The 23,974-nt window shown below is 43.0% G+C and overlaps 1 protein-coding gene across 2 annotated transcripts in view; it reads left to right on the forward strand.

Moving 5' to 3' along the window:
* The window catches only part of GR (glutathione reductase), a 122,070-nt gene that overhangs the window by 18,793 nt on the left and 79,303 nt on the right, over positions 1 to 23,974 (forward strand). For both annotated transcript variants that reach the window (XM_087679890.1, XM_087679891.1), the window contains exon 2: positions 6,385 to 6,610. In XM_087679890.1, coding sequence (XP_087536016.1) covers positions 6,385 to 6,610 — 226 coding nt within the window. The remainder of the gene's footprint in view (positions 1 to 6,384; positions 6,611 to 23,974) is intronic.

The raw sequence follows: 23,974 nt of genomic DNA on the forward strand, positions 1-23,974 counted from the left end.
CTATGTCTCACTTTTGTATCTTCAGATGTGATGCCTATGTCCATGTGGACAAGAAGAAGAGGCAGACGAAGTTTGACTCAAAGTTATGGAGGCTTATCTTCGTGCGCTATAGCACAACCACGAAGGGCTATTGACTCTACGACCCCACGACACAGAAGATTGAGGTGAGCAGGGATGTGATCTTCGATGAGGCTGCGGCCTCTGAGGATCCTATTGATGGTTCTATTACAGGTGATACTTCGTCATCAATTGACCCTCCGCCACCCTCTATCCCTCTTCTTCCTTCCAAGTTCCCTCTTAGCACCCCTTCGTCCTCGGCTCCCCCTCCTCCCCCTCCTTTTCCTTTTGTACCCTCTATCGAGGCTTCCCTTCCGCCTTTGATGGATGCGACTTTTTCTTCGTCGAGTTCTTCTATCCCTTCAACCTCCCTTCCGAAGTCTTCTAGGAATATTCAACCGTCAGAGGGGGAGCCTTCTTCCGATGAGGAGGATCTACCTTCCCTTGGTGAGGTGGAGTCCCTTTCATAGACAGGTGCTTTGGAGGTTCCGGAGGCTATACGGTCTCCCTCGCAGCGGGTGGCGTCCCTTAGGATTCCTTGGTGGTACTGGTAGCTTATGCAGGATTCCGGTGTTTCTCACTTTCCTGCTACTCCTGCAGGTCCACACCGATTAGTTCGATTACAAGCCCAACAGGATAGTTCACTCTGTGTGAACTATGCTCTTATGTCTAAGATTCTTCAGGATTCCGAGTCTTCTACTGTTGAGGAGGCTCTTGCATAGGATATTTGGAGACAGGCTATGTAGGATGAGGTTGATTCCATTGAACAAAATTAAACTTGGGAGCTTGTACTACGTCCCAAGAAGCGGAAGGTGATAGGTGTGAAGTGGGTCTTTAAGACCAAGCATCGTGCCGATGGTTCCTTGGACAAGCATAAAGCTAGGCTTATTGCCAAGGGTTTTACCCAGCGGGCAAGATTGGATTATTTTGAGACCTTTGCTCCTATGGCTCGGTTGTCTTCTATTCGAGTTATTTTGGCTCTTGCAGCCCACCACCGCTGGCTTGTCTATGAGATGGACGTCAAGTCTGCCTTCTTGAATGGCGTCCTTGAAGAGGAGATTTATGTCTCTAGCCTCCTAGTTTTCTTGTGCAGGGAAAGGAGGATCATGTCTACAGGTTGCGGAAGGCCCTTTATGGCCTGAAGCAGGCTCCTCGTGCTTGGTACCAACGGATTGACCGCTTCTTTGTGAAGAGTGGTTTCCATCTCTTCGATCATGACCCCAACCTATATTTCTAGGTTGTGGGTGGCTGTTTTGTTTTGCTGATTTTTTATGTTGATGATCTTATCATTATAGGGAGCAACACTCAGGCGGTGGATCACACTTGGACTATTCTTGGGCAGGAGTTTGACATGACGAATCTAGGAATCCTCCACTTCTTTCTTGGATTGGAGATCTATCAAATGGCACAGGGCATTTTTATATCGCAGCACAGGCACATCGTTAAGCTTCTTTTGGAGTTTCGTATGGCTGAGTGTAGGCTTATTTCTTGCCCCATGGACCTTGAGTCCAAGGTTGTGGCAGATGGAGTTCCCCTTACTGATCCCACCCATTACATGTGCCTTGTTGGCTCTTTTATCTGGCTTATCCACACTCGGTCGGATATCTCTTTTGTGGTGGCCTTGTTGTCTTCTTTTATGTAGACTCCTACACAGGATCAGTGGCAGGCTGTCAGTGGCAGGCTGTCTTGCGTGTCCTTCGGTATTGTAGGGGATTCAATCCTATGAGATCATGTATGGAGAGGGGGTCACTCTTTCTGGAGTGATTCTGATTGGGCCATTGATGTGACTTCACGACGATTCACTACAGGTTATGCATTTTCCCTTGGATTAGGCGCTGTCTCTTGGAGCAGCAAGAAGGAGCCTATTGTGCCTCTTCTTCTACAGAGGTTGAGTATTGGGCCTTATGCTCGACCGCTATGGAGGCAGTTTAGTGTTATCTGTGATTCACTCTAAAAATGAGGAATACTTCTTCCATCTCCAAGGTAGACCATTAGGGTTTGAAATCATTTGCAGTGCTGGCTGATTTTCTAGGCGAGGGTGTTCTTGATTATTTAGTAGAAAAAGTAAAATCGAGGCAAAGTCAGCCTTGAACGTGATTTCCTTCCTCTTGGTATGCATGAAGATTGCTACTTGGAATGTGCATGGAATTTGCTCTTGTAGCAAACAGCATGACATGTGGCATAGCTTGATGAGAACGGATGTACTATGTGCCCTTGAGCACAAGAGTCATGTTGAAGTAGGGAAAATTGTGAATTGCCAGTGCTGGTTAAGAACATGTGCATGGTTGCTTTTTGGTCATTGAATTGTTTTTGTAAGGGGAGATTTGATGGTTAGTTGGCCTTTATGCATCGAATGATCCTCTATCTTGACACAATTTGTGGGATAGACTTAAAGCTGCTTGTTGTTTGACAGACCAGGCTTGTTGATGGGAGACTTCAACATGTGTGTAAATTCCTCGTAGTCTATTTTTTAGCACTCGGTGAATGCACTTGAGAGTTGTGCATGGATTGACTTTGTGTTGGTGGTTCTTGAGCAAGACATTCGGCCTTTGTACCTTCCATTTTGCATAGTGCACAGCCACATGGTCTGGATTGGATCGATATATGTTATGTAGGATGATGCTTTTTTGCTAGATATTCTGGAGATGAGTGTACTCCAACAATATGCCTTGTTAGATCATTTCCCATCAGTTTGAGCTGCTTGTGCAACTCATTGCTCCTTTTGCTGGGATTTTGGGCAGGCTACCATTATGCTTCAATTCATCCTATTTGAAACATAAGGTTTTTGATGGTTATATGGGGCAATTGCTTGACAGATTCTTGCTTGATTTCCCATTCCAAGGTAGTCACTCTTTTGAGCAGTCAATTTATAATGTGCAGAGGGTTGAACGGCAGTATGGCATCCACCATGCTTCTCTTTGTGGAAAATGTTGGCAGGCTGAAGAGGAATTACTAGTCTTGGTTTGTTCCTTGCTGTTGGATTCTCTGGATGATGCTTTTCTGCTTTTGTTGGCAGTATGCTTGCCTGCTCTTATTAAGCAGTTTTAGATCTCCTGCCCAAGAAAACATAGTAATCATATGACATTCTCCTGCAAGCAGAATGTCATATGATTACTATCCATACCATTGTGAATATGTCCAAAAACTTATTGCTGGAAGTTCTTTGCTCCAGGCAGACACCTTCTGAGCAGATTTCCCATGCCCATTGGGGTTTTTATGCTTTGGTTGGGGACTAGGTTTCACTAGACATTCCGGTTGCCCTAGAGGCTGATATCCATGAGGATGAGGTTATGGACGTCTTGTTACACTTGTGTGGGGATAAAAGTCCTAGCTGGGATGGCCTCACTACTGAGTTCTTTGAGACTTACGCTACTCGTTTAGTGAAGCCCCTTAGCCATGTGTCAGCAGGTTTGGGAGATAGGGGTCATGCATGCATTTTAGAAGGAAGGGGTTATCAAATTGAGGGCTTGTAGATGGTAATATCACCATTTGAGGCTCATGGTGACTCATCCTTAACACTGCTGATAAGTTCTCTGCATCTTCTTCTTCCTTGGTGAATCATCTGGTACACTCATGGAAGCTAATCCTTTAGAACGCGCAATGGCACCTAGCGGAGGTTCGAGGATCATCTTGTGGTTAAGGCTTTTCAGCTGAAATTGTTGGTTGTGTGAAGCATGTTGTCTTGGGATGGGAAATAGGAGGATGGATCCAAACTTAACCGTATGGCACACTTGGGGTTAACTTTTGTTGCTGATGCCACCTTGGTGAGCTCTAATATGTTGATGTCTCTCTGTACCGCTAGATAGCTTTTTCATATTGCTCGGGGATATTGTCACTTATGGGGCCAGATTTTGACAGTTTCGGAGCATAGACAGCCCTTTCTTGCTCTGGATATTGATCATCCCTGGTAGGATTGGGATCTTATGGGACGATTGCATCTTCAGAAGGCTTCAGTTAATCAGGTATGTCATCTCCTGATCACGGATCACCATTGGCTGGTCACCAAAGCCAATGCAGTTTTGGGGACTGCGCAAATCTAAGGTGTGGTGGAAAATGACTGTCATGGAAGATTGGTTGAACAAGACCCCGTTTAAATGTAAAGTGTCCCTTTGGAGAGTGATGGTTGGTGGCCTTCCTTTTGCATTGACGCTTTTCTGATAGCACATCTCGAATGGCAATTGTTTCTTCTCTGCTACCACCTTGGAATTGTTTGAGCACAGATTCATCTTGCCTTAGCCAAAAAAATCTGGTCCTTCTTGTTAGATATTTGGAGCGCAATTGTGGGGCCCACTTTGTACCCCTCATTCAATCTTAGCTAAAGCCAAATTTCCCACCCCTATGCAGCCACGCATGAAGATATTGTTCCATTTTCTCAGATTTTGGGGCTGTTGGCATAACTAGGTCATTTGGAATGTGTTTGCTCAAGGGCCTTTTACACTGGTAGTTAGATCTCATTCAACATGCTGATGTTCTTCCAAGAGGGGATTTGTTTCCTTGGCATATTGCAATCTCTTTTGTTCCTTTTGCCGTGACCCTTGTACTCTTCATGTGATTTGATATGATATAATATAATTACCACACAGAGAGAGAGAGAGAGAGAGAGAGAGAGAGAGAGAGAGAGAGAGAGAGAGAGAGAGATCTATTAACACAATTACCTTTTACGAAAAAAAAAAAGAGAGATCTATTAACTTCTCTAAAAGGCCAGAGTGGCCTATGAGACCATAACCAATACAATTGGTATCATCATCTCTCATCAGATAAGAAGAGATAAAATTTATGTGTAAGTTTACATGGTATATTGGAATGAGAAGTATGGAAATTGAAAAAGCTGGAAAAAACTAAGTTTAAAAAGATCAAGAGTGTAGAGTATCTCCCCCTCAGCCTAATGAGAGAGAGAGAGAGAGAGAGAGAGAGAGAGAGAGAGAGAGAGAGAGAGAATCATAATTTGGTTTGTTTTGCTTTAAAAGCACATGTAACAACTTGGATTTGTCAAATTATGCAATTTTAATAGAGCATTTTATTAGAGTGTTATAGAAGTTGTATTCTAATAATTCATTAGAGCCATATCATATTTATATTTTGTATCATAGAATGATAGCTGAAACATTTCACACCATGCTTGAAACACCACATTGTTGTTCATGGATCTAGAAAAATCTCAATCCAAGAAACTTGTTTCGCCATAATTTGAAAGACGTCCCCTTGTTTTACCCTTGTTTGAGTGCAGTATTGGGCCATTTTGCATAAAATTGGGTTTATGTGGTTGGACATAGATGCTTTTCCTCATAATAGTAGCCATTCTTTATCTTAAATTGGTATTGAGACGTTTTGCATAACATTGGATTTTATGTGCTTGGACATAGATGCTTCTCCTCATAATGTGTAGCCATTCTTTATCTCAAAGTATCACCTTGTTGCTTGTGCTTGGCTAGCTTTCATATGATGTAAGGGTCTTTCTATTGTAAACCATGTTAGGAATAGATTAGGTAGGGTTATAAAGTTTGATCTAGCATAAACCACATTAGGAATAAAGTAAGTAGGGGTATAAACTTTGGTTTATCGTCAACATCCTCTAGCAGATGGAATGACATGGCAAAATGGGTGCAAGGTGACCTTGTGTCAAGATGTGACCTTGTGATTTTTTGGGGGAAAGGAAAAGATGTGCCCTTATGATCATCTAGGCTAGGAAACAATCATGACCTTGATAAAAAAGAAAATATCTAGTTTTTCTTTCATTTGTAAGTGCTAGATGTCTTAACTATAGTAGCTAACTTATTATCAACATCTTTCCATTTAAGTGTCCCTATACTGAAGATAAATAGTCTATATGAGCGTTCTTGAAATACCTCAGGGCTAGTAGACAATTTTGCTGTACATTAACAAGACAGAGACACAGATAACATGTAGTGTGCTTTACATGCCATTGACTTATGGCATGTTAGTACTAGTAATTCAATTGCTAATTCTTTGACCCTAATTGAATTATTGATTATATGCAGAGGCTAGAAAATAACATGAAATTTAGATTGATTGACCTGCTTTCAAGATCCAAATCATGTATAGAGCCTCTCTGATGCAGATGCACAGAAGTTGCTGAAACAATTTTGTGAAGTGCCTTTCTTTAAGAATGCATTGTCACAAAGCTGATATTTGTATGTTTAATGAGGCTGTTTCAATGTAAAGCTTTTTCTTGTTGGCTACTTGAGGGTTTTGACAGGTTTGTGAGTTTTCAACTTTTCAATTTAAATGTGAAGTTAAAGTGTTTTAAATGAATCCTTGCCACTGTGAAAATATCTTGTGTAAGTGTACTTTATTCTTTTGAAATAGGTGCGTGCTTCGAGGATGTGTACCAAAAAAGCTACTAGTTTATGGCTCAAAGTATTCTCATGATTTTGAAGAAAGTAGAGGATTTGGATGGACATTTGATAGTGAGCCTAAGCATGATTGGAATACATTGATTGCTCAAAAAAATGCTGAGCTGAAGCGATTGCTGGGGGTTTACAAAAACATTCTCACAAAAGCTGGTGTGACAATACTTGAAGGGCGTGGCAAGGTAATGTGATTTGGGTGATGTTCGATGTCTTGTGTGGACATAAGGTTTTTCTGATTTATTTATTTAGTTAGTATTTTGTTCTTTTGAATCAAGGTTTCTTTCAAGAATGAAGTGTCTTCTTCCAGTATTGGAATTGTATAGGTTCATACTTTGGCTCTATGGAATTCTCTATACGTTATTGGTTTATTGTTTGAAAATCTATAACTATTTCACAAGTAAATTTATTGGTTCTGTCTTATCTAGATAGAATAAGAAATGCTTCTTGCACAAGTTCGTTGATGACTGTTTAATGAAGTTTGTGCAAAGCTACCATATTATAATAAACCTGATTATCATGTGCACTAGCTATCCTAAAATCTAGGTAGACATTCTGTTATTGACCATTATTATTGGCGTTGGATAGAAGTAGTAGCCATAGTCATTACAACTAACAATAGACAATTTCACACTGCATGTTGAATTAGAGCCACGAAAGGTGCCTAGGGGCCTTTGGTATGTCGTCTGGAAAAATTCTACATCTTAAGGCTACAGATGGTGGGCGTTTTACATCTTCACTTGTGAGATTCACTTATTTTATAGGTTGTTTTGATATCTCATCATTCTACACATGGGTTGGATCAATAAGCCACTTTCTTGGCCACTTTTGGTCCTTCTCATGCTATACTCACTTGAGTTGTGCCTATATAAAATATAAGTCCTCAGTTATTGGCCAATTTATTTGGCTATTGCACTCCCAAAACCAAAATTCCATTTACTTTTATTTATGTTGACTTTGGTAGGAAAAATGTGCGAGCAAACCCTAGTTATACATTTTGGCATTTTAAGAGCCAAGTATCCCTAGCCTCCTACATGTAAACCAGAATTTGCATTAACCAAAACCCAAGTCTTAAGGAAGTATGACATCGCTTCACACCTCCAAATGCGCAATAAAAGAATTTCCTTTTCTCAAAACATCTATGATGACATTTGTTGATCAAAGTTTCCCAAACTCTTCTTGTTTGACTTCCTATCCAAAATATGGGGTTAAGGTCTTCAAATTCAAAAGAATGCCGTTTTTCTATCCCACAACTTCTCTTCTTTAATGTTCCCCTAGCTATATAGACACCCAAGAGATAGGACTGTGGTTTGCTCTACAGTGGCTCTTTGTGAAGATGATTTGCTTAGATCTGGAGGGGTAGCTATCAAAGGAGGGGGACTAGTGTCTGTCGCAATTGATCTGCTTAGATCTGGAGGGGTAGCTACCAAAGAAGGGGGACTAGTGTTGGTTGCAATGGAGGCAGTTGTAAGCACCCTCTATTTAGGTGGGTCTGGAGGTGTTCCCCTCCTATTTCTCTTTGTGGCATTTGAGCTTAAGCCAAAGCAACCTTAGACCATTGGTGTATTGCATGATCCAGCTAATAGTCCAAATCCCTTTCTGAAAAGGTGGTGGTGTCATCCTTTGATCTCACAATACACAACTTAGAGGAATGGCAAGTTTTTCTTTCCCTTCAACCATTTCAAAATCACATGTTGAGCTTCATGTTTATTTTAATGATTGGCCTGCCCAAAACTTTGGGCTAAACTTTTAAACGCCATGTCCAAACTTTGGTCCAAACTTTCACATCAATGTAATAAACCACTCTATTTGGTCCGGATGTTTCACATTTCAAACCCTTGGAATCATTCCTTGCAGGATCTTGCTGAAACTGGCTTATGTAAACCTGAAGGGAGGTAGGAACCTGAAGTTTTGAAACACATAATGATAACAACAAGTCAACATGTGAAATAATGCATAAATGGGAGCTAGACTACTTCTATTTGTGCAGTGTTTCTTTAAATCTTCGAAGAGATAGACTTGATTGAGGACAACTGGTCAAATTTGATGATCAGTCAGCAAATCCACCCTAAAAGCAACCCATGAACAAAATGTAGCGCAGGGGGGAGGAGGAGACATCTCTGCATACACAGTTATAAGGCAGCAACAAATTTCAAATGCATTCCTTTAGGCCACGCCTTGCATGCCCCTAACATTCCGAAGGTTTTCATGCAACATAATTGTGTAGTTCTCACTTTCTTCAGTCAATCCTCACAGTAAGAAGGTGCGAACAGCATACCTGAACTGATCACCATGCATTCCTGTTGATGTACTGTTCCTAGAAGCTTCCTCTGACTGCCATGATGCTGTCCAGCCCCAACATCGCTGCTGTCCAAGCATTCTCCATAACTGAAAGTGAAGGAATTTTGTCTCAAGACCTGCAGTTTCTACTGCCATCAACTTCTGAGAGCTGAAATGAGAGAGTGGAATTTGAATATTACTAAGTCTATCATTCAAAATGTCCTTATTACTGAAAATTGTCCACGACCTGATCCACGTTGGCTGTTTGCATAAGTGAGTTGTTAAATGGGGTTGCTCAAGCGAAACTTTGAGTGTGACCTAAATTATAAGGTCTAGACTTTTGATTTAATGAAAATTTTACATGGCACATTGGGGAAACTCATTTGAAGTCTAAATTAAGTCATGCAGGGTTATGGAGTGGACCTACCCTTGACTTGCCCTTGTCTTGTGAAAGAAAACATTAAGTGTATGACCATGACTAAAACATAGAGAACTGAAATACAAACTCAAAAACACAAAATGCAAAATGCAGAATGCAAAAACACAAACAGAGAAGAAAGGTAACTCTAAAATGAATGAATAAATTTTGTAATTGAAGGAAAGAGTGTACAAGATGCTCAAAGGCAGAACTGCCCAACAGCCGATGACTCTTGTGGGAGTGGGCTAAGGGAGTCGTTGGAGTGTGTCATCCATTGGAGACGGATCCCGAGTGCTCTAACCACTAGTTAGAGCTAAGGCTGATGAAGAAAAGTGCTGAAAACACAAAAAAAATCTGCTGTAGATGATGATGGTGTCAAGCTAGGGCAAAATGCAGCCTATAGGAGTCGCTAGCTGAAGGGTGATAGCTAGAGATGACCATGGCAGTAGGCTAAATGAGGTGCGCTTGATGGATGGAGGTTGGAAATAATTGGGGTATCTTGCAAAACAAGGGATAGACCAAGTGGCTAGGCAATCCTATTTATAGATGTGAATCCTCCCAAAGTTTGGATGTTTGCTTATGGGACACATAAACTTTGGTTAAAACTGAGTTTTGGGGCTGTTTTAATTGCTTGTGAAGAAACGCTAGGCTTTAGAGAGAAAGTAGTGTATGAGTTGACTATTGTTCTTGGAGTGCTATTATGAAGGCGTGGTTTATGCAACAGTGATTGTTGTATATAAAGTTTGGATTGGCCCCTCGTTCTCCACAACCTTCTCTTTATCCTCTAGTGGGTTGATGAATTCATCTAGTTGGGTTGAGGAAGAATTCAAAGGTGCAGTCCTTCATTGGGACTTAGATGATACTGTGACATACTTGGTTCTTCTTTGATGCATCTTAAAGGAAGTCCTATTGGTGGTCAGCTCCTATGGGACATCTCGCAAGCTACGGATGAAGCTTCACTAGATGTATGAGGCTCCATCAATCCTGTAGTTGTCACTCTCTATGGTCAGCTCCAGACCAAGTTTGAGCTGATAGAATGCATTTAGTCCTTTCTTTCCATTCGAGGCTAAGTTTGCAACTTGCAGCTACTACTAAATTCACATAAACTGAAATTTAAATGTTACTGATTAATTCGATTAATTTTGGGATATTGGACACCTTGCGGTCTTACCATGTGAGAGTGCACAACAGAAGAAGGAAGTCAAACATAGAGAAAAGAAGACAATAGGAAGAAGGAAATTTGCACTGACTGAAATAAATGCTGAATACAAACAGGACTGATTAGTCTTTGCACGCAGCCCAAGGTGTCAGTAAGGGCACTAGATTTGGCTGGAAATGATGATGGCAGCAACAGCACTCGAGATGGAGTATGCTTGGAGTCAGAGGAGCAGCCTGCAAAAGAAGATGGTCTGCCCCGGCTAGCCAACCTGCTATAAATAGCACAAAATGGACAAAATTGGCCTACTTGTGTATCTAGTCAGATAGGGCGGCACATGTTGGGAAATGAAGAAAATGAATTAGAAATGCACACTAAGACGTGTGAGAGTTCCCACGTTTGTGTCAGACTTTGACAGGAGCTCACAATCGGGAGATGACAGATTGACAACACTAAAAGTGACAGGCTAACACCCCCTCTCAAATCCTGGGGGTGTCTGTAGGCCCAACAACCTCATGTTTTGAAGCATAAAAGTCTTGGGCAAAGGCTTCGTGAAGAGATCCGCTGCATTGTCCTTAGTAGGGTAGTAGGCTACCGCTAACTCGGAACCCATGATCTGCTCTCGAACGTAGTAGTATTGAACCTTGATGTGCTTTGTGTGAGCATGAAACATTGGGTTCTTTGCTAGAGCAAGGGCATTTTGGTTGTCTACGCACAACTCCATAGGTCAGTCTAGGGAAAGCCAATCTCTGCCAACAAACGACGGAGCCAAACTGCCTCCATAGTTGTAAAACAAAGGACATGATGCTTAGCCTTTGTAGATGAAAGAGCCATAGTAGGCTGCTTCTTACTGCTCCAAGAGATAGCTCCCAATCCAAGTGAGAAGGCATAACTAGTAGTGGTTCGTCGCGAGTCCACATCACTTGCCTCATCGGAGTCACTCCATCTTGAAAGAGCGGCCCTCTCTTTGTACATGATCTCGTAGGATCGAGTCCCCTGTAGATAGCGCTAAATGGGCAAAGTGGCTCTGTAGTGAACTTGAGTAGGAGTCTTTATGAAAGAAGACAACAAAGCCACCACAAAAGAGATGTATGTCCAAGTGTGGTTTAGCCAGATCAAAGAGGCGATGAAACACTTGTAACAGGTGGCATAATAAGGGGATCTCCTACTGCCAAAAGCTTGGACTTTGGGTCCATGGGGCAAGAAATAGGCCAACACTCAGCCATACGAAACTCTGAAAGAAACTCGGAGATGTACCTGTGCTAGAAAAGAAAATGCCATGTGCCATCTTATAGATCTCCAATCTAAGGAAGAAATGGAGGATCCCAAGATCTGTCTTGTTGAACTCGTGACCCAATATCTATCGAGTTCGATCAACCTCCTGTGTATCGCTCCCTGTAATAATGAGGTCATTAACATACAAGATGACTAAGACACATCTGTCCTCCGTAACCTTGTAATAAAGATTGGGGTCATGATTTGAGTGATGGAAGCCATTGTTCAAGAAGAATCGATCAATCCACTGATACCAAGCTCTAGGAGCTTGCTTCAGGCTGTAGAGAGCCTTCCCCAACCTGTAAACATGGTCCTACTTTCCCTGCATATGAAAACCAGGGGGCTGTGAGACATAAATCTCCTCCTCTAAGACGCCATTTAGAAAGGCTAACTTCACATCCATTTCATAAATAGGCCAATGGTGATGGGCGGCTAAAGCCAAGATAGTTTGAATAATGGACATCAGAGTTGTCAGTGTGAAGGTCTCAAAATAATCCAAACTTACTCATTGAGAGAAGCTCGTGGTAACAAGCTGTGGCTTATGCTTGTGTAAGGTCCCATTTGCAAGATACTTGGTCTTGAAGATCCACTTTACACCAATTACTTTTTACTTCTTTGGATGAGGAACCAACTCCCAAGACTGGTTTCGCTCGATAGAATCGAGCTTAGCTTGCATAGCATTGTGCCAAATATCTTGTGCAAGAGCCTTATCAACCGTAGTAGGCTCATGGTCTTGAAGAATTTGTGACACAAGGGGATTGAGCTTGTATCCTAGCTGACCTGCGTGGGCCAAGAGCTGTCTCAGGGAACTAAGTAATCCTTGAATCTTGCATGAGCTGTTGATACCATGGAGGAGTGGTGATAAGCTCATCTTGTTGCGAAGGAGACCAGAAGCCTCTGGTACCTGTAAAGCATCTATCTATGGAAGGGACTCCACCTCACTAAGGGAAGGTGTATCATCCTCACCTGATGAAGAAGACTGAAACTGGTCTATGACTCACATAAAACGGTAGTTTCTTCAATTAACACTTGGTATTTTCACACACACACAAAAACAGAGACCTCACTCCCTCGCTCAACACCAAATTGGCCCCGAAGTCTGGCGCCCCTCTTGGTATTTCTTTATCAATTAAAAGATGGAAAGTTACAAAAATGAAATGTTCCAAAATACATAACCTGAGAACCGTTGGTTTTCATCTTTTCTGAGTAAATCCTAGCTATATAAGGACAGTACAGCATGACTAGAAAAACTCAATGATTTATGTGCAGAATTGCAGTCTGCAGATCTCTGAATTCACTGTTCTTACTATCCAGCATGTCTAGAACAACATCCCTTTTAGGAAAGCATTTCTGTGACCAAAACTCAATGATTCATGTGGAGAATTGCAGTCTGCAGATCTCTGAATTCACTGTTCTTACTATCCAGCATGTCCAGCATTTTCTGTGACCAATACTCAATGATTCATGTGCAGAATTGCAGTCTGCAGATCTCTAAATTCACTGTTCTTATTGTCCAGCATGTCCAAAACAACATCCCTTTTAGGAAAGTATTTTTCTGTGACCAAAGCTGCACTAAATCAGAGCTGAAAAACCCTGTTCCTGTGTGGCATGGTCATTACTTCCTTTAGTTCCTGCATTGGAGAAGCCACTGCTCCTGAACCTGGACAGTGAGGCTCTTGCCTCAGCAGAAGTGCAAAGAAAACACAGAATCGTACCTTTGATCGAATCAGCCCGTCATGTAGAGCATTTCCTCTGAGAATAGAGAGAGAATTGACCAGAGGAAGCAAGCTCTACCTCCGTACATGAGTCAGAGATGAAGTACTCTCCATAGATGATAAACTTGCAGCAATCTGCCCTCAGCTCCTCCAAAACTTCATTCTCAGATTTTCCCCTTATGTCTATTATGTTTTTTTAAAATGCTCTTTTTTTTTCCGTAAAAGGTAATTGTATTAATTACGAAAGAAAGGTACAAGTTTACATGATTACATGATTACAAAATACACGAGGGCCCTAGGGCAACGCTGTAAAATCTCAGTACTACGCCATAAAAAGGCTACACAAATCATGGCAAAGACCTAGAGGAAATTGCCATATGCCAAGGAAGCAAGTCCTCCCGAGTGAGCAAGTCTGAGTGCCGAATGAGATCTATCTGCCAATGCAAGAGACCTTTAAGCCGGGCAATATATCTCGGTACATTAGAGGCGAAATAAAAAAGAAAGGCATTCCGCGTGGTCCAAATGTGCCAGCATCCCCAGTATCTAAAAAAGTGGAATAAGATCTTCATATGCAACTGTGGCGGCGTGGGGTAGTTTGGGCGCACAAAAACCCAATCGAAAGGAGTTAGTGAGGACCCCACCACTGAGCGCCAAACTTGTGATAAGAGTGACCAGATCTTCTTGGCGAGCGGGCAAGAAAGAAATCGACGTCGGGCCGATTCCACAGTAGTGGTACAGAAGAAACAATTGCCATTCGAGATTCTACACTTGGAAAGGGCCGAGACAAGAGGAAGGTCACCAATCATCACCCGCCAAAGAAAGACCTTGCATTTGAAAGGTGTCTTATTCAACCAACCCTCCATCACAGTTGCCTTCCACCATGACTGAGATTTCCGCAATCCCCAAACAGTATTAGCTTTCACACCCAGCCATTGATGATCTATAATGAGAAGATGATACACCTGATTAGCAGAGGCCTTTTCCAGACTCAATCAGCCTGCAAGGTCCCAATCCTGCTAAGGACGATCCATAGCCAGGGCAGGAAAGGGTTGCCTACCCCGAAGCACCGACAAAAGCTGTTCCCATAAATCACGGTATCCGCGCGGGATCTTGAAAAGTCTCCTTGCAGTATGAAATGATGCGAAGACATTGCGAGTGGCAAGGGTAGGATCCGCAACTGAAGTCACACCCAAACGGGCCATGCGGTTAAATCTTGGTCTGAGCTCATGTTTGTCTTCCCATAAAAGTAATCTCGAGACTGCCAACAGTTCCAGTTGAAAGGAATTAGTATGCAAGCGGTCCCCCACTGGATGCCAACGCGCCTTTTGGAGCACCACTTTCCAGGAGTCGACCAAATGCAATAACAGAGAGGAGGAGGGACTGGAAAATCGAGAGTCTGCATTAAGGACATGCCACCAGGAGGCCCGAAGTCTTGTATTACCATGGCGTAGACCGCTGTCCTCAAGAAAATAACGGGCTATGATGGTCCACGGGTGATGATCCACACACATGGCGCGAAAAAGAGACCAACGAAGAGCCAGCATATGAGTTTCAGTATCCAAAATAGCTCCGCAACCCATGAGTTTAGGGGTACATGTATGTAACCATGAAATCCACGAAATACCTGCTTGCAATGAATCCTTCTTCCATAACATGAAACGAATGGGGCGAGTGAGAGCCTTCAAAGTAGTAGGAGTCCACGGCAGCAATGGCAGGAAATATGTGAGCATTGGCAGCATAATTGTCTGAGCCACTTTGAGGCGGACATGGAATGGCCATGCCTGCGACTTCCAATACATGAACTTTGCTGCCAGTTTTTGTGAGATCCAATCCAGTAATTCCTTTGGCCGAACATCCACCCCCAATGGGTATCCAAGATGCCTGACAATGGAGCCACGGGAAACAACCTGGCCCTGCCAGCCCAATGACTGTAAATCAGACTTCGTGCAACTTAGTGTGGCTGATTTAAAGGCATTGATGCGAAGACTCGAAGCATGACCAAAGAGCGTCCAAACATCTAATGCCTTGCGAATGTTGTCCTTGTCCGCCCGCAAAATCATAAAGCTATCATCAGCCAGAGATTGGCTAATGAAGTGCTGTCCCAAAGGAAGAGCCAATTCGGCCAGCTGAGCAGAAGCTGCCATTGAAGATAACATTGAAAGAACCGGATGAGTCGCCAGGGCAAAGAAGAGAGGACTCAAAGGGCAACCCTGTCTGACCGAGCGTGCAAGGATAAATGGCTCTGTAGCCCCACCATTGAGCATAACTCGAGAAGAAGCTGCAGCACTAATGGTGTAAATCAATCGGGACATCCAAGTATCAAAACCCATAGTAGACATGAGTTCTGCAATGAAAGACCAATCTAAATTGTCAAAAGCCTTTTCCAAATCCAATTGAATCAATACCACTTCCTGACTGGAGTGCCTCGCATAGTCAATAGCCATTTGCACATTTAAGATATTATGCAGAATGTTGCGGCCCTTGATGAAACCATATTGGAGAGGATGCACAATAGCTGGAAGATACTTGTGAAGCCGATTCGCCAGCACTTTGGAGAAGATTTTATACGTCGAACCCATCAAAGAAATTGGTCTTCAGTGTTGCAGCATTGACGGCAAAGGGACCTTTGGAAGCAGTTTGATAAGGCCTTCTTTCCATGAGGAAGGCATGACCCCTGTTTCCCAAACCTGCTGAAACATAGCCGCCAATGGCTTCACCAGCTGGGTGGCCGAGTTCTCAAAGAATTCATTGGTGAGACCATCCCAACCCGGACTTTTATCCTTAGGCAGGTGTAACAAAACATCCATAACCTCCTCCTCGCAAATATCTGCCTCCAAAATAGCTTGCATAGCAAGTGGAACCTGCTGGTGGACCATATCATAGAAGACCGAGCGTGCATGCGTAACCTGGCTAGAAGGTGACGGAGAAGAACCAAGAAGATCCATAAAATAATTTCTGCACATATTGACAACGGTCTGCGAATCAGTGATCATGCGACCTTTTGAATCCTGGAGTCTAGTCATATTTTCTCGAGCAAGAGAAGCATGCAAGGCGCGAAAGAACTTGTGAGTCTGACAGGCACTATCTTGCAATGTGTCAGTCAAGTTGTGCGACTTGGCCTGTTGATAAGATTTCAACTGAAAGACTTGAATAAGATGCGCCAAACGTATCGCCAGTGACAGCAGAAATTCATCATCTGGGGTGTCCACCAGCAGCGAATGTACTAGAGCCAGTAAGTCCTCCGCTGCATGGTGACGCCGCCGACAAATAGAGGCATGATGGATCCCATACTGCCGAGCAACGCGCTGCACATTAGAGAGCAGCCGTGCAAAGGAAGGCAAGCCCTCAGTATGCAGCAATTGATTGAGAGGTTCTTAGGCTGCTTCTTGTTGCTCCAAGAGACAACACCGGATCCAAGGGTGAAAGTATAACCTGTAGTGGATCGTCTCGAATCCACATCACCTGCCCAATCAGAAGCACTCCATCTAGAAAGAGTGGTCCCATCGCCATACATGATCCCGTAGGATCGAGTCCCTTGCAAATAGCAGAGGACACGCAAAGCTGCCCTCCAATGATCCTGTGTGGGAGTCTTCATGAAAGAAGACAATAGAGCCACCACAAAAGAGATATTCGGCCGAGTGTGAATAAGTTAGATAAGTGAGCCAACAAGGCACCTATAATGGGTGGGATCAGTAAGGGGAACTGCATCTGCCAAAATCGTGGACTCTGGTTTCAGGCCAACACTCGGCCATGCAAAACTCCGAAAGAAGCTTGGAGATGTACTTGTGCTACGAGACAAGGATACCCTGTGTCATTTGATAGATCTCCAATCCAAGAAAGTAGTGAAGGATCTCTAGATCCCTCATGTCAAACTCCTGCTGTAGAATATATCGAGTGTGCTCCACTTGCTGAGTGTCGCTCCCTGTAATAATAAGATCATCCACATACAAGATCAACAAAACACAAAGGTTACCCACAACCCGAAAGTAGAGGTTGGGGTCATGATTGGAGTGTTGAAAACCACTCTATAGAAAGAAGCGGTTAATTCTCTGGTACTAAGCACGAGGAGCCTGCTTCAGGCCATAAAGGGCCTTCCACACCCTGTAGACATGAGCCTCCTTCCCTTGCACAAGAAAACCTGGAGGCTGGGAAACATAGATCTAACTCAAATGGTGGACATCCGAGCTGTAGGAGCAAAGGTCTCAAAGTAATCCAAACCTGCCCGCTGTGCAAAACCCTTGGCAACAAGCTGAGCTTTATGCTTATCCAAGGAACCATCTGCAAGATACTTGGCCTTAAAGACCCATTTCACACCTATCACCTTCCGTTTCATGGGACATGGTACAAGCTCCCAAGTCTGATTTTGCTAGATGGAATCGAGCTCTGCTTGGATAGCCAATCTCCAAACATCCTGTGCAAGAGCCTCCTCAACTGTGGAAGGCTCAGAATCCTGAAGAATCTGTGACATAGGAGCATAGTTCACACAGAGTGAACTATCCCGATGGGCCCGTATTCGGGCTGATTTGTGTGAACCTATAGAAGAAGCAGGAAAGTGAGTAATACTTGAATCCTGCATAAGCCGGCGATACCACAAAGGAACCCTAAGAGACTCCTCTGGCTGCGAGGGAGACCGAGTAGCCTCCGGAACATGCAAAGCTCTTGTCGGAGAAAGGGACTTCCCCTCACCAAGGGAAGGTGGATCCTCCTCATCTGAAGAAGGCTCCCTATCGGACGGCTGTGGATCCCTAGAAGACTCCTGAAGGGAGGCTGAAGGGGTGGAAGTACTCGATGAAGGAGTATCATTAGCCATAGGGGGAGGGGAAGCCGAAGTAGAGGATACAGAGGAAGGAGGGGGAGGAGCCGAAGAAGAAGGAGGGGTGCTAAGAGGTATCCTAGAATGAAGAGAAGGGAGAGAAGGTGGGGGAGGGCCTGTGGATGACGAAGAAGCACCTGTAAGAGAACCATCAATCAGATCCTCGGAGGCTGGAGCCTCATTGTAGATCATATCCCTGCTTACCTTAATCTTCCGTGTTGGTGGGTCGTAGAGCCAATATCCCTTTGTGGTCGTGCTATAGCCCACGAAGATAAGCCGTCTCGGCTTAGAGTCGAGCTTCCTCTTCCTCTTCTTCTTGTCCACATGGACAAAAGCATCACATCCAAATATGCGAAAGTGAGACATAGAAGGCTTTCTCCCAAAGAAAGCCTCAAAAGGAGTCATGGCCTGCAATGCCGAAGTTGGAGAGCGGTTGCGTATATGCACCGCCGTAGCCACCGCCTCACCCCAAAGGGAATGAGGAAGACTCCTATACTCCAGCATGGATCGGGGGGCCATCTCCACCATGGTCCGATTCACACGCTCCACCATACCATTCTCCGATGGTGTGTTCGGATGGGAATACTCCACCTGAATGCCATGATCCCTGCAAAATTGAGAGAAAAGGTGAGAAGTGAACTCGCCACCGTGATCAGCTCGAATGCTACAAACTTTGCAAGATGTCTGTGTCTCCACAAACATCTTCCACTCGCAGAAATGGGAGTACGCCTCGCTCTTGTACTCTAAGAAACAAGGCCACACATAACGGCTAAAGTCGTCCACAATCAGCATTAGATACTTGGCTTTCCCAAGGGAGGCCGTGCCCATTGGTCCGCAAAGGTCGGTGGGAACCAACTCGAGCGGTGAGGCTACCTATGTTGCTTGCCCTTTAAGCAGCTAGGGCATAAAGTGTGAAGAGGAGGGAAATCTGGAAGTTGTTCCACCATCCTCCTCTTGGAAGCCCGCCAAATCGCATCAAGGTTCAGATGCCTGTAATGAGCATGCCAAAGTAGCCTGTCTGAAAACATAGGTAAAGTCCCCACGCCTCAAACAAGAACTGTAGAGTTGTCACCAATGGTGACAGTGCCCCCTCTTGAACGAATGTCCTGAAGGCAATCCTTCGTGAAGGTCATATGAGAAGATGCTCCGCTGTCCACGAGCCAAGGCTTCTCCTGAGTGGTAGAAGCTAGGGCTATATCCTCCTCAACAAAGACATGCACAAAAGCAGACTCTGTCGTGGTTGGGGCCGCCTTCGAGTCCTTCTCCTTGGGCTTCAGATGGGGATACTTTTGCCAACACTTCTTGGGATGAGTGCCCTTCCCACAGTGTGGGCACTTGGGCTTCTCTCCTTCGCATCCTTCTTGTCCTTGGCCTTCTCCTTTTGTTGCTTCTTCTTCTTGCCTCCGCTGGTACCTACAATAAAAGCCTTGGTGGACCCATTGGCACCCACCTCTCTGAGACGCTCGTCATGCTCCAAGACAAGCGGGGAAAGGTCCTCCCATAGGAGTTTCTCGCGGGTCCTCGAGGTGATGAGGCTGGTATAGAAAACATCAAAATGGGGTGATGGCAGCTGAGGCAAGAGAATCATTGCCATATCCTCGGAAGAAATCACCCGACCAAGAGAGGCTAGCTCGCCTCACATATCCTCCATCTTCGTGATGTTCTCCTGCATGGAAGAAGAATCATCAAGACTGAGCATCTGCTGCAATTTCTTCTCTAGAGAGATCTTGTGGGCGAACGTCTTATGCTGGTACAAAGACGCAAGCTTCTTCCACACTTCTGTCGTGGTCTTCAACCTGTGAACATGAACAAGAATAGACTCGTGAAGACTCATAAAGAGAAAGAAACGGGCTCGAGAGGTGAGCCGATCCCACAAGGCTGTACAGTCCATAGAGGTCCCATTAGAAGAATCCACCAAGGGACGATCGATGGGTGAAGAAACAGGCTCCCATAGGTCGAATGTGTCGAGGATGCACTCCACTTTACATGACCAGAGGGAGAAATTGTAACCATCCAACTTGTCTTCCTTCGGAAAGGAAGGGAGTATGGGCACCTGAATCGAGGGAAGCAAGGAAGGCATACGGACATTTGGAGCAGTCTTCGCCGATGGAACCTTCACGGTAGATGGAACCCTCTGAGATGCATGGGCTGAAGAAGGACGGGTACGAGGAGACTCCTCCCGTTGTCGATCACGAGACTTGTGATAATCCCGTCTCCGCTCAGAGGAATGATGAATATAAATTGAAATGCGTAATTTACCTTAATAATCTTGGACAGTAGGCACCCTGTTGGCCCCAAAATTGGCGCCCCTTTCAGTATTTCTTTAACTTCAATTGCCAATGGATTTAGTACAACTCAAGATTCCACGATCTCCTTGCTTGATCCAAAAGCCCCTTTCTGATCCAACAATCAGCAAATAAATTGGGTAATTTGTCCCTTGATTTTCACCCAAGACTTGCTCTAATTGGACCCCAACTGGCCAAAATGTTGCCCCAAATTTACAATGGATGGTTGGGCATATGAAATTCCTAACCATACAACAAATCACAAGTGCTGATTTATCCTGTTGGCATGGGTCCCGAGGTGGCTGCTAAGCCCTAATTTCTGTAGAGATTTAGGGTTAACAATAGAAATCCCTCAACTGTTCACCAAATATGGCTGAGCTTTTCTAAGAATGGCAAGGAAGTGATGAGATCTCTTGAGAATGGGTTGGAGAAGGTAAGAGAACGCCAAGATGAGAGAGAAATCTCATTTTCTTCGCAAGAAAACCCTAAAATTTTGTTGCTTGCTCTAGCTTGCATTTAATGTAGTCACCTATTGCAAGGCACCTCCAAAATATTGTCACCTGATTAGTAATGTTGTTGCCACTTCCTCAATGGTGTCTCCCTATTGTCGCCTGCTTGCTGAGCCCCCAAATGGCTATCTTTTGCAGCAAATTGCTGTTTTTTGATCACAAATTGGACCAATAGTTCCTCCCCCCCCCTCCCTCTCTCTCTCTCTCTCTCTCTTTCCCTCCCCCCTAAAGCTGTTAATTGACTGAATGGCTTAGACCCAACACCCGAAAAACATTTTCTCAGTTTGCATGGGCATTTTTACCAAGTGGCAGCCTTCTAAATCCATTTTTCAGCATTATGCATCTGTTTTATTTATTTTCAGAATTAAATAATCCTGAAAATTAATTTCAGGCCTTTTGGCCTTCTGCAAAATTAAATGTGTCCATCTAATTAAATTGGCTAGGCCATTTGCAACTTGGAGTGGTTTCCAATCTCCGTTGATCCTTAGACTAGCATTAATTATTAATTAATTAATTAATGCTAGTTCATAGTGTCATCATTGACACTTATTGGCCAAACATTTGTTTGAGGGTCAAAACTGACACCAATTGACTACTGAAACCTAGTTGGTATAACTTGATACAACTTTTACCTTTGACACCCATTGTATCCTCAGAGTCCTTGGCTTGCTATCATGAAATAACCATGTACATTGCATGTGCTCAACAACCTTGCACATTTGATTAGTAACTTAATCAAATGTTATCGGCAAGATTGAAGCATCTCAAAAATTAATTCAGAGATTTGTCATGAGAAACTAGTGAAATTGAGCCGCTATCCTTGTTTTCCTGTCCCAAATTGATTCATCAACAGTAATAGGAGCATCAAAGGCTGTAATCTTCCGGAGAAAGTGTATCATAGAGCAATCACCAACTTCCCAAGGTCAAAATGGTCTTCAATGGGTGGGAAACAACCCGAAGAGGAGGCAACAGTAGTCCAATACCTCCCAAATAGTTTTCGATTTTGTCAAAAAATGAGATTTCGTTCTCTCCTTCAGCCCCAATTTAGCCTTCCCAAATTTTGAATAGGAAGTTTTGCCAAGTGGTCCTCTTCCTTTTCCATTTTTAAGTAATGTCCAAGGTTATTAAATTAGGTTTTTAGAATATTTTGAGAATTAATTTAATGATTAATATGTGACGAGAAAAATAATCAAAGCAGCCAACAATTAAATTGGTAGGGAAAATTGATACCCAAGCATGCTAGAGCATTTATTAGTCTTTGAGTTGGCATCAATTAATTAATGCCTAGTGCCTAATGTCACCATTGACATTAATGGCTAATAAAGTGTAGGCCAAGGTTTATCACCAAGTATCACCTAGTACTTATCAAGTATAACTTGTTACAACTTTTGCCTTTTTATGGTCCTTGACACGTCAAATGTGAAACAACTAACTTAACACAACCTTGCACATCACATGTGTACTTCAAATTTAATGTTCTTGCAATCACCCTCAATCGCATTACATTGTGCCAAATGAAAGATATAGTACACTTAAACTTTCGTACATCTAATCAAAACATAAGACTAAAAAAGAATCCACGCTTGTCAAAATTTCATATGATATATCCATTGCTAAACATAGGTCAACTATTTAGGCGAAATAACTATAGTAAAGCATAAATTAAGCATAAACCATGGCAAACTATCAATGGTATTCATTAAATACTTTGCTGTCTATAAAATCAGTTGAATACCATTGAAAACTAATGATCATCCATTGCAAGCCAACAAATGATAATGAACTTTGATGATCATTTACGAATGCAAATGTATAGTTAGAGAGTTGCGGTGAGAACTATATCCACACACATATCAATTGCAATGACTAGTACACTGAATAGTGACCTCATGGTAGAAATACTGTTAGCATACAGTATCCTAGATGCAAACTCTGTACATTTGAGATCCACTATGTAACTAAGATGTCCATCACTAGGGGAGTGGAAGTGCTACCTCCCCCTTGAGCATTAGCCAACAATTTGGACCCTTGCTTTGTTGAACTTCACTGAGCATGATCTTAAGCCAACTCTAATTGAAAAGTAAAGTTGCAACAATTGAGGATGGTCTGCGAAGTCATCCTCTTCCATCCATTTGTCATCCATTGGTAAATAATTCTGAAGTTTCACCATCTCCTAGAAACTTTAGCTCTGATTTTTCTTTCTTTATGTGCCAAAATCTATTTGGGTTATAAATCTCATTCAGCTCCTCATCCTCCAGTTGAATTGCTATAGATCCAATGGTACATCACCATGAAAATGCCTCAATAAGCTCATATGAAAGGCATTATGTATCCGTCAGTATGGAGGCACTTTCATCCTACATGCAACATCATTGATCTCCAATACCAAGAAGGGTCCATAATAATGCATATTATGCTTTGGATACAATCTCTTTTAACTTTCTTTTTTTCCAACTTGCCTTAAAAAAAAACAGCATTACATAATCGCCCTTTGCAAATTGGGAAGTGCATCTATGGCGATTAGCTGCCCTCTTTTGCTTTTCATGCGATCTTTGTAGTGCATACTTAACCTTCTTATAATTTGCATCCATATTCTCTACATAACAGTCAACCTGAAAGATCTTATCCTTGGTGTGCAAAATAGGAGGCACTTTCTTGCCACCTTCCATAACTTCAAATGGAGCATTACTAGTGGAACTATGCATTGTAGTTTTGTGTGCAAACTCTACCAAAGGCAAGTATTGCTTCCACTCTCTTATGCTTGGACACATAGCACCTTGAGATCTAAAATTGTGGAGTTTGCCTCTATGATAAACACATGCACAAAAATAATCGTATCATATATTTAGCCTTTATATTCTTGCATATTAGAATGAAGTGGGCTTGCTTATTGAACTTAAAAATGATAGTCTTGTGGAGAAGCTCTAAACGCAAAAAATACAAAACCAATTGTACGACAAAGCACGGACTGATAAATATAGAACACAATTAGGGTTAGGGTAACTCAGAGACAGTGAACACAATGAATAATGAAGTGAATGAATATTGAATATACAATGCTCATGCAACAAACACACTATGTAGAGAATACTGAACCT

This window comes from Lygodium microphyllum, chromosome 6, assembly GCF_053477565.2.
Source record: "Lygodium microphyllum isolate KBCC chromosome 6, Lygodium_microphyllum_v1.1.10, whole genome shotgun sequence".
Lineage (NCBI taxonomy): Eukaryota > Viridiplantae > Streptophyta > Polypodiopsida > Schizaeales > Lygodiaceae > Lygodium > Lygodium microphyllum.